The sequence below is a fragment of the Daphnia pulicaria genome, chromosome 1, assembly GCF_021234035.1.
Source record: "Daphnia pulicaria isolate SC F1-1A chromosome 1, SC_F0-13Bv2, whole genome shotgun sequence".
NCBI classification, from domain to species: domain Eukaryota; kingdom Metazoa; phylum Arthropoda; class Branchiopoda; order Diplostraca; family Daphniidae; genus Daphnia; species Daphnia pulicaria.
In genome coordinates this window covers 26,490,527-26,503,632 of record NC_060913.1, presented here as the reverse complement: position 1 = coordinate 26,503,632, position 13,106 = coordinate 26,490,527, and the positions used below count along the sequence as shown (strand labels likewise).

General features: G+C 42.4%; 1 protein-coding gene across 1 annotated transcript; it reads right to left on the bottom strand.

Annotated features, from left to right (window-relative positions):
- Positions 1 to 3,681: 3,681 nt before the first annotated feature.
- Positions 3,682 to 12,625, bottom strand: LOC124314850 (solute carrier family 22 member 5-like). Its single transcript, XM_046780257.1, has 12 exons — positions 12,537 to 12,625; positions 11,457 to 11,620; positions 10,926 to 11,066; positions 10,371 to 10,493; positions 9,662 to 9,903; positions 9,563 to 9,579; positions 6,852 to 7,150; positions 6,645 to 6,754; positions 6,064 to 6,278; positions 5,767 to 5,948; positions 5,133 to 5,305; positions 3,682 to 4,945 (listed from the first exon to the last, which is right to left on the bottom strand). The coding sequence occupies exons 2-12, from the start codon at positions 11,592 to 11,594 to the stop codon at positions 4,645 to 4,647; spliced, it is 1,941 nt and encodes a 646-aa protein (XP_046636213.1). The 5' UTR covers positions 11,595 to 11,620; positions 12,537 to 12,625; the 3' UTR covers positions 3,682 to 4,644.
- Positions 12,626 to 13,106: the final 481 nt, after the last annotated feature.

Below are 13,106 nucleotides of genomic sequence, written 5' to 3'. Positions count from 1 at the left end.
TCTGACACCAGCACATGCAATTGTGTAGAACAAGAAGAACTGAAACATTGGGACTATGTTAACTCCACAATGCCCTGGCATTCCATACCCAATAAATTTTTAAGTTCCATATATCTATTGTCGGCATTGCGCAGACAGAGATGGTAATAATACGTAATAGATTAATGAATAGAATTTAAATCAATTGCAAATTAAACTTATAATTAAATACAATTCGCAATACGGAAGTTGCTGATCAAGGCTCAAGAAACGGAATTTGCATGCGTGAAGTGGAAACAGTCTGAAATTGATGACTCTCGACCTCAATCGTCGGTTTATCATTTACAGCCCAAGTTTCCCTTTCGGCGCAGTAGGATAAAAATTGCTTTCATGAAAATAACGTGAATGAACAGTCGTCACATTTTATTCACTTATGCTTGTGTAGCCGATAAGACCTTTGTCTACTCACAACTTTTAATTCGTTGGTCTTAACGAATTATGGACCAAAATAAAATTCTGCGTTTACGTATACTTAAACTCACTTTATTCCCGTAATGCACGCCATTCCCGAATTTTTTGTTTTGTATTTTGTTTTATTGATGAACTGCATTTCTAACTTTCTATAGCAAAAGGGGTTTCCAGTTTCCTCCGAATAACGACATGACAATTACCAACTTCTTTAAGTTGTTTTAGTTGTGGTGTGTAATCTTATACACGAATCGGGGATAAATTAAAATTCCGGTCGAACGGCCAGCAGATTACAATCGTAGAGTTACCTGTAAACTATAATCAATTTACCTCCACATGGGCGCAATGGGAAACGATACGCAAGCATTATCATTTGAAAAAGAAATCAACCCTCGTATCTATTCCAATTCTTCTTCATTCGAAATGATAAATTGGACCTTAAGTCAATTGATTAAAATTTGACAGCTAGTAAACAACTTTCCCCTTCAAGTCACAGCTTCCTAAACGTGACGTGTTGTGCATCGTGACTCATTGCGTGTATTTAGATATGGTGGCGTGAACTAAGAATTAATTCACGAAAAAGCCGGATGCGGCCAATGTGTGTCAAAATAATGCCCAGAAAGATTACCAGTTATTCTCTGCCTTCGTAACGATTGGCGAATAACGAATTAAATGTTGATTGATTACAAACCATCTATCTTTAATTTTTATAATAGTAAAAAAATTCCGTGTCAAAGATTTATTGGCAAGGAACGTGATGAGAACTGTCGCCTATTTTTACCACCGATATATATACAGATAATATACCGTTGCTGTTGCATAAATTGGATCCTCCGAAAAAAACCTTACAAACGTCACAGGTAACTAGCATCCAATAAATAATAAAGTAAACGCTGTTTGCGTTACATGTTTTGATCCTGAGTCAAGTGAACATTGTTGATAGCTCTCAAGAGTTTGCTCATATTATGTTGACGTGTCTTCACACATAAATGCGTTTAGTTTGCAAGCATTTATTCTTTCAGGTTGACAAACTACATCATCTTTGTTAACATATCTATTTAATTTTTGGCTGAAGCCACTTCAAGAGATTTGAAACCCTCGCAACTCATATAAATCCACCGTGATGTACCCTTCATTACCTGTATGGAATAATCCCAACAGTTCAATTAGAGATGCCGAGGGGAGAATGAAAAATTAAAATTCAATAAATTAATAGAGACAATTCTCCATAGTGCTGCTGTATGACTACGACACTTCCCTTAAAGTTACTTCGAAGCAAAGTAATGCAACCGCCCTAAATATACTCACATTCCAGTCTAATTGTGTAAATTACAATTGCTCTATATTATAGCTCTATATTATTCCTATATTAATAGGAATTTGAATGCGAGTCAATAATGATGAAAAAATTTCACCCGAACGGGAAAATGTCGTAATTCAAGTTTCCGTCGGAATGGAAAATATTCGTGGGTCCAATTTGCACTCTCCAGGCTCCAACGGTTCATTTAGAGACACGTTAACTTTTCCAACACATTAGATCCACTCGAATGCACGTGAAAGCTTTTTGTGAAAACAAGTCAACGAAGTCAACACGTTGAAAAAACACTGGTAATCTGAACGTCAACTTGGCAGTAAGGCAACTACGACTGATAGTCTGATACTGACTCTTTCGTTAAAATGAAACTAATAACTACAAAGTGAGTGCAATTATACACTTCTTCTAGCGAGCAAAACGAACATCAACGGCGTTTCAAGTTTTCAACTCAGAACTCACCAACGAAAGGGAATAGCCTTTGCCACAGGAATATTAGCTGTATAGTTTACACTGCAGCAGATATTCAAGCGATGATATTTCACGGGGATATCATGACCCATATTTTATTAACTAAAATAATCTTGCGACGAATGGTGAACACTATAGCTAACTGAAACGACTGTCGATCACAATTAATACTTTTGACATATAACTGAATTGACTACTCCACATCAGGGTTTCGTCAGTCAAGCTGTCACCACAGTGATTCACGATGTTAACGCAATTATCAAGTGAGACTTAAATTCGTTATTGGTAATGGTTGATGATGAGTGAGAAATGAACTCTGCCAATTTGTAATCAACTTCAGGCTCGTTTGATGCATTGATCCAAAAGTTAATTTTCGACAGTAGTGAAGTCTTTATCATCGAAACTACTATTCAAATGAAAAATTAATCCGAATATAGTTACAGTAAATGTTATTCGCGGTGGTGAAATGTCCATTCTTTGCTTACGTTAAGTCAGAAATAATATGCTCCCCTTATTAAGCAACCAAGGTATTTCAGTATAAACTAAGTTGCTTTTCTTGGTTCAAATTAAAAATTCGCAGTTTCTCGTTTGAAATACACTAATTTCACTGAAATGCGGAATATTCGAGAAGTCCGAAGTAAGCAACGAACGAAACCCGACGATGTAACCAAGCAGCTGATTGGCGTAGAAAAAATTCCCCGCCTCGTCTGTATAAAGGAGGGGAGGCTAGAGGCCATTTGAAGTTTGCTGAGAAAAACGGAAATGTTGGCAAAATAAGGTTGATTATTCCCGTTGCATTGACAAGTGATCGATTTCCAGTTGTGAACTTGGGCACTTGTTGAAAATTGCGAGTAATTTAGAAATCGAAATTTGAATTTTACTAAACCACTAATCGTACGAGTAATTTTGCTGCTATTAACGACGTTATAATATGGGATCCGAATGGTTTCTTACAAGATTCATCTTTTTATTTATTTGAAATTAGGTCCTGTAGTTATCTCAAAATGACTGAGAAGAAAGACCCATGAAATTATAAATGAATCCTGAAGGCTTCATGGGCAACTGTTTTTCGCACATCGTCAACGATGAGTAACTACATTGATAAAGAAAAGACAAATCAAATCACAATTATAAATTAATTATAGTCCTAATGCAAGTTGGTAGAAGCTGATTCATCGATACCAGTAATACACTGTTGGGGGGTTCGCAATTTCCTAGCAAATTGACTTTCTATATACAGCTGACATTGATCAGCATAGCTCATTAATTCAAATCTCAGTATCTCACTAAGAAACGGAGAAATCTGTATTTTTATAGTGAATTCCCTTAATTCCTTCCCACGCAATCTCACCTGATTCTGACGTATCCAGCGCGAAAGCCTTTCCGCCCGTGAAATCCCCGCAATGCCAATCGATAACCCACGTCTTTTAAATATTTCCCAACAAAAAAGATTCACATTATTTATTTTATTTGTCAAACTCTCGTATTTCGTCTCGTTCCACACGATTTCACACAATCGCAGGTAACTGCATTAACAATTGAGACAAGACTGGGAGCGTCTTAAAAGATTATTGCACTTATGTCACCGATCAGATAGTCAAGAAAGGAAGATGATTACACAAAAAGATGAGCAAGTAAAAGGGAAAAAAAAGAGAGCCGAAAACAAGAATTTGTCAACCCTGCGTGAATATTGCATTTGAAATCGACTGAGCGCTGCTAGCGATACAACACGGCGCGCAAGTTGAACGAATTATTCGAGCGCGTTAGTGTGCGTATACGTATGTGCACATTTCATATGGGGCCGTTATCACAGTTGCATTTCACTCGGCGGGTTCAGTGTCTTATAAGGTCGTTTTATGCAGGACCCCCCTAACAATCCCAAAGAGAAAGTCTCACGCACGCTCGGCATTATTCCAAATCAAATTTGAATAATGGCTCCGCTTTTGTACTTTTTTAAATTTGGCGACAGGCGGCGGAATTCTTTTCGGATAGGCATTCGAAAATAAAAAGGAAAGAAGAAGACCCAGGGTGTGTGTGCTGTGTGTGTAGGGATCGTCCCTATTGTGCGTGAGTAGACGTGACTGGGGAATGTACTACGTGCCAGTTACGGTGTGAGCAATTTCGTGCTATCATTATTCGTTTTATACTTGGACAATCTCGTTGCAGCAACCATTTTAACCTTGTCGGTTCTATATGCGCCTGTCCAACTTTTTGGGGGGGAAATGCAGCGGCGGGATCAACACGGAGGTCGTCAATCCCGCAAGGACTGGCAGTACAAATGGATGTCGAGATGAAAATGGTGGACGTTAAATTTTTTTCGTTTTCTAAATAAGAAAAAAGGGAAAAAGGAAAGAAGAAGAAGAAAAATCCCAGACGATTCCTTTCAGGATCTGGAAGAAGAATCACAGGAGGAGTCACAATCGAGTGGTTTGAAGCTTTTCCCAAGAAATATCGTCGGTAGCGAAAGCTTCATTCTGCCATCCATCAGCCGGTTGATGCTCCTCCTGTCTACGGGGAACAGTTTGCTGTTGTTGTTGTCGGTCGAGTTTGGCGCTCCCGATTCCCGTAAACATTGGATCTGACAGGTCCTTGACGTATTGACGAGTGGGGCTGGCGATCCTACCGCCCACAGCAGCAGAACCAAACGACGGCAAACTTCTTTTGACAACAGCTACGTCCTCGACGTCGTTCAATCTTTGTTGACGCTCCCTCCGCCTACGGGCAAATACAAAGAAACTTCGTTCTTAATCAAACATCAACAAATATCCACTTGATTGTCGCATCAGACTTGGGCGTGTCATCCAGACCAAATAGACAGCCAGACAAATGGACATGGTCGTAATTGAAACATGTAACATATTCGTCATTGGATGAACTCTAGTTTTGGCAAACGCAGACTCACTTGGAGAGACAGGGCATTTGGAAGAAGGATTGATCGGCTCCGAAATGTTCAGCGTCGGCCACCGACTCGGGCAGATTCTGGTTGGCCGTTTCGGGTAGAAGGAGGCAGACGAGTCCGCCAAAAACAGACAGAGCTCCCAGGACGATATAGGGCAGGGTCTTGTAGTAGGTGCTCTATATAACATTATACGACCAGAGAGATATCAAAAGGGGAAAGATAAAATTATTATTTAACCCAAACACTCGTCAGTCGTTCGTAAAAAAGAGTCAACAACATACAAGAGCCGGAGGTTCAAACAGTGACAATAACCGAAGGCATCATTCCTTGTAGCACTATCTAAGACGGCCAGGATGTGTGCCGATCGATAATTTCCCCCCGCTCACGGCCAGCGCATCAAGGAACCCCAATGTTTTTCTATAAATCGAGACTCGATTCGACGTCAACGTCACTATGGCGAACGTCGTAAATAGTTAAAAAGAGCGGGCCGGCTGAACTGTGCCAACTCCGAAGCATTTGGCAATTCAATGTGCACAGTTATAAGACAGGGCCGAGTCTGGGCGAAACCGAGCGACAGTGTATAGCGGATTGTTATTATCATACAAGGGCGTGGTCCTCCAGTCAATGTTTAATGTACCAGATAGAGAATGAAGGGAGCGAAGAATGTGGCGCCATGCCCAGTGATGTGGACGACGCCAGTGCCTTGCCCGCGCAACTGGGTCGGAATGAGCTCGACCGTGTACTGGAGGCCCGTGTTCATGGCGATGGTGATAAAGAAGCGGCTGGCCATGGCCAGCAGGGTCATCAACATGGCCGAACCTAAATAACACAACAAGAGAAAAGAAATGTCAGACGTGGACGTGACAGTTTGCAGGTCCCAGTTTTATGAACGGGCAAACAGCAATAAGAAGACTCGAGAGTAGATGCTGCATACTCTGGGGAACGAGTCCGGTGGCTATGCCGGCCAATCCAGCCAAGCCAAGGGCCATCATAAGTGTCCATCTTCTGCCCAGTCGATCGAGCGTGACGACCGGCACCAGATCAGCCGGCAATTCCAGGGCTCCGGCCACACTGTTGGTGATGAAAACGCTGTAAGGTAAAATGGCCAAAGAGCGGACGTAGCCGTCGTAAACAACCGTAATCACCATCCTGTCAGAGGAGAAAATGAAATGAATTTCAATTAAGTTTTTACTACGGTGCATAAATGGTATAGAGCGTGCAAACAAAATTAGAATTTCATTATCCAGCGCATGATCAAAAATTAATCTTCCTTTTCATTTCCGACAGGCTTTCAACTCAATTGCATCAGCCGAATAGCCTCGGCTTTTGTGTGTTTTTTTAATACGCAGGATCGTTTTTAATAAAAAGAAAAGCCCCACAAAAATGTCAAGAAAGTTAATCATACGGTGAAAGTGTCAACATATAAAAGTATCAGACGGGAATAGAAGGGTGCGGTCAATGTGACGTTGATCCCAGTCAAATTAAATGAATAAAGAAACGTGAAAAAGGGCTAACCAAGTTAGCGTGATGATGAGAAAGCGTTGGCGCATTTTCGACGAGCGGAAGAGATCCATCCAATTGGTGGGATTGTCCTTTTCCAGCTGGTAAGTCCTCTTGGTAGCCGCCTGTAATAGCCCCCACAGAAAAAGGGGAGGAATAAACAATGCCTGCCTTCCGCCGGAATGAATAAGTAAGCAGATGGTAATAGATGGTGATAAATACTTGAAATTCCTCGTAAACGGATGGATCGACCGTCTTGTTGTTGATGCGGGCGCATTTGCGGAGTGTTTCCATCGTCTTATCAGTTTTCCCCTTGAGGACGAGCCATCGTGCGGATTCGGGCACCAGCCACCAAGCCACGACGATAACAGCAATCGGCGCCGATGTAATGATGGAGAAAAGACGCCAATCCGCCAGGGCGTAAGCGATCCACGGAAGGCTTCCGGCGCCCAGCGTCAAGAAGACGGCCAACGGAATGTTGCCCACTATCGTCCTCTTCTCCGGGCTGACGTACTCCATCACTGGAAATAAAACGGAAAAAGGGTATTAAAAATCTTTTCTTCTTTCATACTCGAATGCGCATCGTAATAATAAAAGCTGCCGGGCGTTATCTACAGCCAACTTGATCCGGAATACGCGAGTCAAGAGGACTGTGCACAGTCAAAAGAACAAAAGAGCAAATGGAAGCCAACCGCCATATGCTATCCGATTTAAACAAAACTAAAAGTTGGCTCTTCAACATCTAATGGGCTGCTGCTCCGGGCGGCTCCGGGAGCCCTCGAGGAAAACGACAATGAAGACAATTGCATCAAACAGCAAACGCTCTAAGAAATAATCTCAATAAGAGATCTTGCCCCTTGTATAAAGAGAAAGGAGGAAGAGTTAAAAGATATTCCAGTACGAGAGCTGGAACCCCACTCGGACTTTATAGTGCCTTTACGAAAGATATGGTGGAAAAATCGATCCTTCTTTTTCTTTTCTAACCGAAAAAGAAAAAGAAGGATTGATTTTTGCCAGAGATTCTCTAGAGATCAGAACAAATTTATCTCTCTCCTATATTCAGGTTAAAACAAATTCCCACAAGGTTACCCAATTAACGAATTAACTGCCTCCCTTCCCCCGAACAAGACCAAATTTACGATGACATTTCAACTAGTTCAAAAAATGCCATCTCCCTATCTCTCATTTCTATTTTAATGATGGCATTAGCGAATGAATAACGCTAGCCGGAATTTTCACTGGATGAACCCGAAACTTCCGTCTTTTCTTGTTAGGATAAAAAAAACTCGGTGAATTGTGATCTAAGGAAGCCAAGTCAAAAATATCAACTATATTCCGCACTGCTTGACACTTCAGAGATGCAAAAAAAAACCTTTGTCGTCAACTTTTCTTCTTCTCTTTTCAACAAGTCAGGATCCTTTGAGCTGGAAGACGAAAAAAAAGTCAGGCGCATGAGGAAAACAAGAAATACACCTCGCTGCATCTAACTAGATCAATTGTGTTTCGGACCAGCGACTCGACGCACATATCCCGCACTCGTAGATAGGTGCGCTTCACAAAAGGAAAATAAATAAGAGTCTTGAGACGGAGGAGAAGAGTTTCAACCGGATCGATAGAAAACATGCAGACTCTCGAGTCCGGGTCGGATCGGATGAGTGGGAAGAAGAAGCTGGGCGACACTATATGTGCAACCCCAAAGGGCTCAGCTAGAGAGAAGCTTATTCAAAGTTTCCGAGATTGTTTCCGACTTCCTTATCCGTCCTTCGCCGGGCAGCAGCAGCATACTCCATAGTGGAACCCTGGGGGGGGGGGGGGGGGGGGGGGGGTTAAAAACTTGATACGGGGAATCGAATGGTCAAATAGAATATCATAATGATATAAGGAGATTGAATATAATACGCCGTTACACAGATCTCTCTGCAACTCCTTTGGACTACCTACCAAACAGTATCAACTTGGACATTTCAAACTTGAAACATTTCCGCGCCAAAATCTAGGTCGATCCAACGAATGGACTGCGAGAATTATTCCGGCACTATTGCAAACAAGCTAATGATATGCAATAGTGGACTGGTCGGGTCTTTGTGTCAGTAGTTGGCAGTGTTCATACCCTCGAGTCTATATATGCAAATGAATGCGAGAAGCGCAATTAAGCAGCTCTGGTTTTATACGCGCGCCGGAATAGAACTGTCTAAGCCAAACATTACGTCAGAGGATCTACGCAACGCAAATGCTTTTCCGAATAAAATACCAGGCTCTTAAAAATACAATTAACAAAAGCGGCGACGGTTTATAGACACAACTGAATCATTTTTCGCAAACTATTCAAATTTACGAAAATAATCGTGTCGGCTGGGAACAAGTCCATTCAAAATAGGGGACGCTCTAAACGGGAGAAACAATAACAAACCAATTATGGCGACGCGTTTAATTGCTAGCCCATTCCTAAACAAAGCACAAAGTCCTAAAATGAAAATACCTTCCAAAAGTTTCCCCGCTTATAATACGCTCCGGTATTGTTGAATTTGGTCGAGTTGCGCAACTAGAAATGCCATACATCACACTAGTAAGAGGACCGCCTTGATTTTACTGCCCGTCTTTTGAAATCTCCCTTTCTAGTTTTTTACTTTTTCAAAAAGCCCGGGCTTTTCATCTTTTGATCCGCTTATTCGCCAGTTCGCTTCTTCATTTATTTACGGGATGGATCGTTTCCATCTCTCCACGCACCGCCGCACCTTGTCAATAATTTACGTAACTCGAATTTCACATCCATACGCCTATGCCGTATGTATAAGACCCAAGTCTCAGGGTCCAACTATTCTATTAGCTCAAAATTTACTTGGCCAATATTTCCCAGTTTTTTCGCAAGGGGCGGACGCTGGCCGGCAGTCCATCATCCGATTTAACGATGCCGGCGGGAGTGAGTTACTTACGGATTATGTACATCATCCTGCCGAGAGAGAGAGAGAGAATGTCAACATTAAAGTCGTAATGCGGAGCTTACGCCATCAATATCGGTCACGACGACTTACATGTAATGGAGATCGTAGGCCATTCCGACGAGGAAGCGGCAGACGACGAAATCGACGAACCCTCGGCAAAATCCGGTGGCCACGCCCGCTACGCAGGCCAGCACGTTGCTCAGCACCAGGACGGGCAGCCGGCCGTACCAGTCGGCCAATAGACCAAAGAGGAGACTGCCGACGATGGCGCCGGCGAAGAACATGGCCTGGGCGAAATTGGCTCGCCAATCGTCTTCGCAAACCCAATTACTCTGCCGAAAAAAGAAAATAAAACAAATTGAAATTAAAATTTTACGTTACTGGAATCCTCTCCTTTCCCATCCATCGGCTGGACTAAATCAATCAATGGGCTGCTGCGTTCAGTTTTCAATTTGTAAAAGGAGAAAAAACCAGACACAAAAGGAAACGGGTCCATTGAAACTGAAAACTCTTTGAAGAGATTGAAGGACAGAATGAAAAGGGAATTTTTGATTAATAGAGCGGACGACGGACATTGATGCTGATTAGGAAATGGTCAGTTACGTTTTAATATTACGGTACTCTGGCCTAATGAAAGATTGTACCCAATTGCATTGAATCCAGACAGTCCAAGATATCGAATCAAATCTAAGAGTTTCGTTATTCCTTCAGTATTTTAGGTTTTCCTTTGAAAACATTTGCGAGTGCTGGGTTTAATGAATTTTGCTCAAAGAAAAACAAATTTAATTGGAAAGTTCACCTCGGAGACGATGGTGTGGTACATTCCGCCACTCAAGTCGTAATCCCATCCGTCGACGGCCGAGCACGGCTTGGTTGGCCAGGATAAATTGCGTCCTTCTGTCACGTCCACCGTCGCTCCCTCCTATACAAAATCGCAACGAATGAAATATTATAAAATCTGCCACAGCATCAAATAAAATATCGACATCAAAAAGATGGCGCATGTAGTAGAGTCGAGCTACAAAAGGATATGCAGCCGCACTACTATTAACATTCAATGCCGGTTGCCTTTCCAGGAAACATGGGGGAAACACAACGCCAATGAATAACTTGACGCGCAAACAAAAGCAACAAAACACAACGGATGGATCCTGCATATGTGCAAGTGAAATTGGGCGCTCTACATATAATGCGTGATCGTAAGTTATGCTCCTCCCATGAATAGAGTAAATAATAAGCGGCTGAAAAAATGTCTAACAATTGATATTTGCTACTATCCGGAAGAAAAAAAAAAACTTTGCGGATGAGATAAAAAAGGGGGGAAGGATCGTTAGTTGATTTTGTCATGGCCTACTTGAGTGAAGTTGACATCAAACATGCGACATCTGCTGTAGACCAGCTCACCGTCACGCGTCTCCAGCGGAATGGACAAATTGCGACGCTCCGACGGCTCCAGGTGGCTCAGTTCAGGTACGGAACACCAGTGCTCCGGCGTCTAATGACGCGGAATATAACAGCCCCCACGTGCCAGAATTCACCATCGACCAGCAGACAGCAGCGCAAATAAAGAAAAGAAAGAACAAAAAAGTTATCGACATGGGGGGCCAAACTATTCAGAAACAAGAAAATAAGTCACGACGAGCGGAGTTGAAAAGTTGCGTTAGACAAAAAAGGGGGAAAAATGTTAAGGTGTTGGAGATGGGCAAGAAATTGGCGGAAAAGTTTCAAAATAAAAAAGGACCAAAATCAAAACTAACTCTAGACGTTACCACTGGGATTACGTAATCAGTTGCAAGTTCTCATCGCTAGCAGATAAATAATAAAGATCCTGTGAAGGATCTACAAGCTGGATCAAATAGCGTGATAGATATTACAAGAGTCTCACCAGCGTCTGGTAAATCTGAGCCATGTAGACGACGGCCAGGAAATAGTTGACTGGTAGAGACAGCAGGAGGATCCTCTTCTGGAACGGACCGAAACTGCCAATGTGGGGAAGAATGTCGTCAAAGTCTTCAATGGCCATTTCTCCTGGAAGTTATTCCTATTTTTCTGAGAATGAGAAAAGTAGAGCTGATTATTCTTGAAATAGATTTTCCCCCGTTGCCTGATACGCTTATTAGGTAAATCAGGAGCCCAGGGCTGCCCATTTCAATCAATTAGGACGGTCTTAAGATCCGCAAGGAAAATATAGAAGGGACGGAAGCTGGATGCTAAAATACATTGGGTAAATAATCCACACCAGCTTTGATTTCCGTCTGTCGTTCGGAAACAATAACGCCCGTGTCTGTGTGCACCAGCCGTGTGGATTACGTATTAAACTTAGGCGCACAACGATCTCATTAGAAGATTGCCAGAGAATCCGATTCCATCTGGGGGCTAGGGTCCGACAGAGAGCTACAGAGCAGGCCAGGCTGAGTAAATAGGAAAGGCATTATAGTATGTAAGGGAAGGATTGATGAAGACGGAAGCGAACGCACGGAAGCAGAGTCACGGCATGGAATTTGCTATGGAAGACGTTTCAATCACGTTAGACGGAAAAGGGATTTCTAATGCAAAATGTGGGATACTCCTGGAGACTCTACCAATTGATTGCATTTTTTTTGGGAAAATATCAGCAGGATTCTAGCTCGTCTAGATATTGGCATTCCCTCACACACACATCGGTTGGCATCGGCTGTTCTTCCCTAATTAAGTCGAATTCTCAGATTTTCTCGGTTATATCCAGTAGCCTAGCACGACGGCGAATATAAATAAGGAATACAGATGTCAGGAATCCTTCCGGAAGACGAAATTTCGATGAAATGAAATGCTGAAAATGGGCCCTGGCCTGTCCAAAACTTTATTCTCCTACGTATGAGACGTTCGACGAATTTCCCTTCTTCTTCTTACAATAAGACGTTTCATTTGGCCAAAAGTTTCGGTTGGGGATTCTTCAAATATTGAGTCGTATAGGAATGGTATTTACCTGTTTTTTCCAAAAGTTATCGAGTGCCGACTCCAATCCGGCGCGGAAGTTTGAGGAATTGTTTCGACGTTCGCCAACCTTTCTCCAACTCTGCTCGCGTTGTAGCATCACCAGTGCACTGTCCTTATGCGCTGCGTCTGTGCCGTGTCCTAGTGTCTGTCATTTACATGGCTGGCAAATCAATAAGCTTCAGGGGTTGTAGTAGTAGTCGCTGCACTGTTCCATACTATTCTTCGCCAATTTTTCAAATGTCAATTGCATCAAATTGAAAGCGCCAGCAGTCCTTTATCGAGCTGTGTCGGCTGCCAACTGAATCCTAAAAAAGATGGAAAGAAATCAAGCGGAATATTTACGTTTACAATTTTGGCTGCCCTCCCACACAGAGATCTGAAGGGCACAGACAACGATTTCCAACTGCGGATAAAAAATGTAGAACCGGACTACTATAGATATACGAGTTTTATGGCCACGACCTTCATTGTGTGACGTAACGTTAGAGATAGAAAGAAAATAAAAATTACGGTTTCTGGTTTCTGCCGCTGGCTTGAAGAGTTGAATTCAATTCCGTGT

Coding starts and splice junctions, on each gene's coding strand:
- LOC124314850 (XM_046780257.1), bottom strand. CDS start 11,594: ATGGCCATTGAAGACTTTGACGACATTCTTCCCCACATTGGCAGTTTC. Junction 6,755..6,851: donor CCGTTTACGAGGAATTTCAA/GTATTTATCACC, acceptor GGGCTATTACAG/GCGGCTACCAAGAGGACTTA. Junction 5,949..6,063: donor CACCGGACTCGTTCCCCAGA/GTATGCAGCATC, acceptor TGTGTTATTTAG/GTTCGGCCATGTTGATGACC.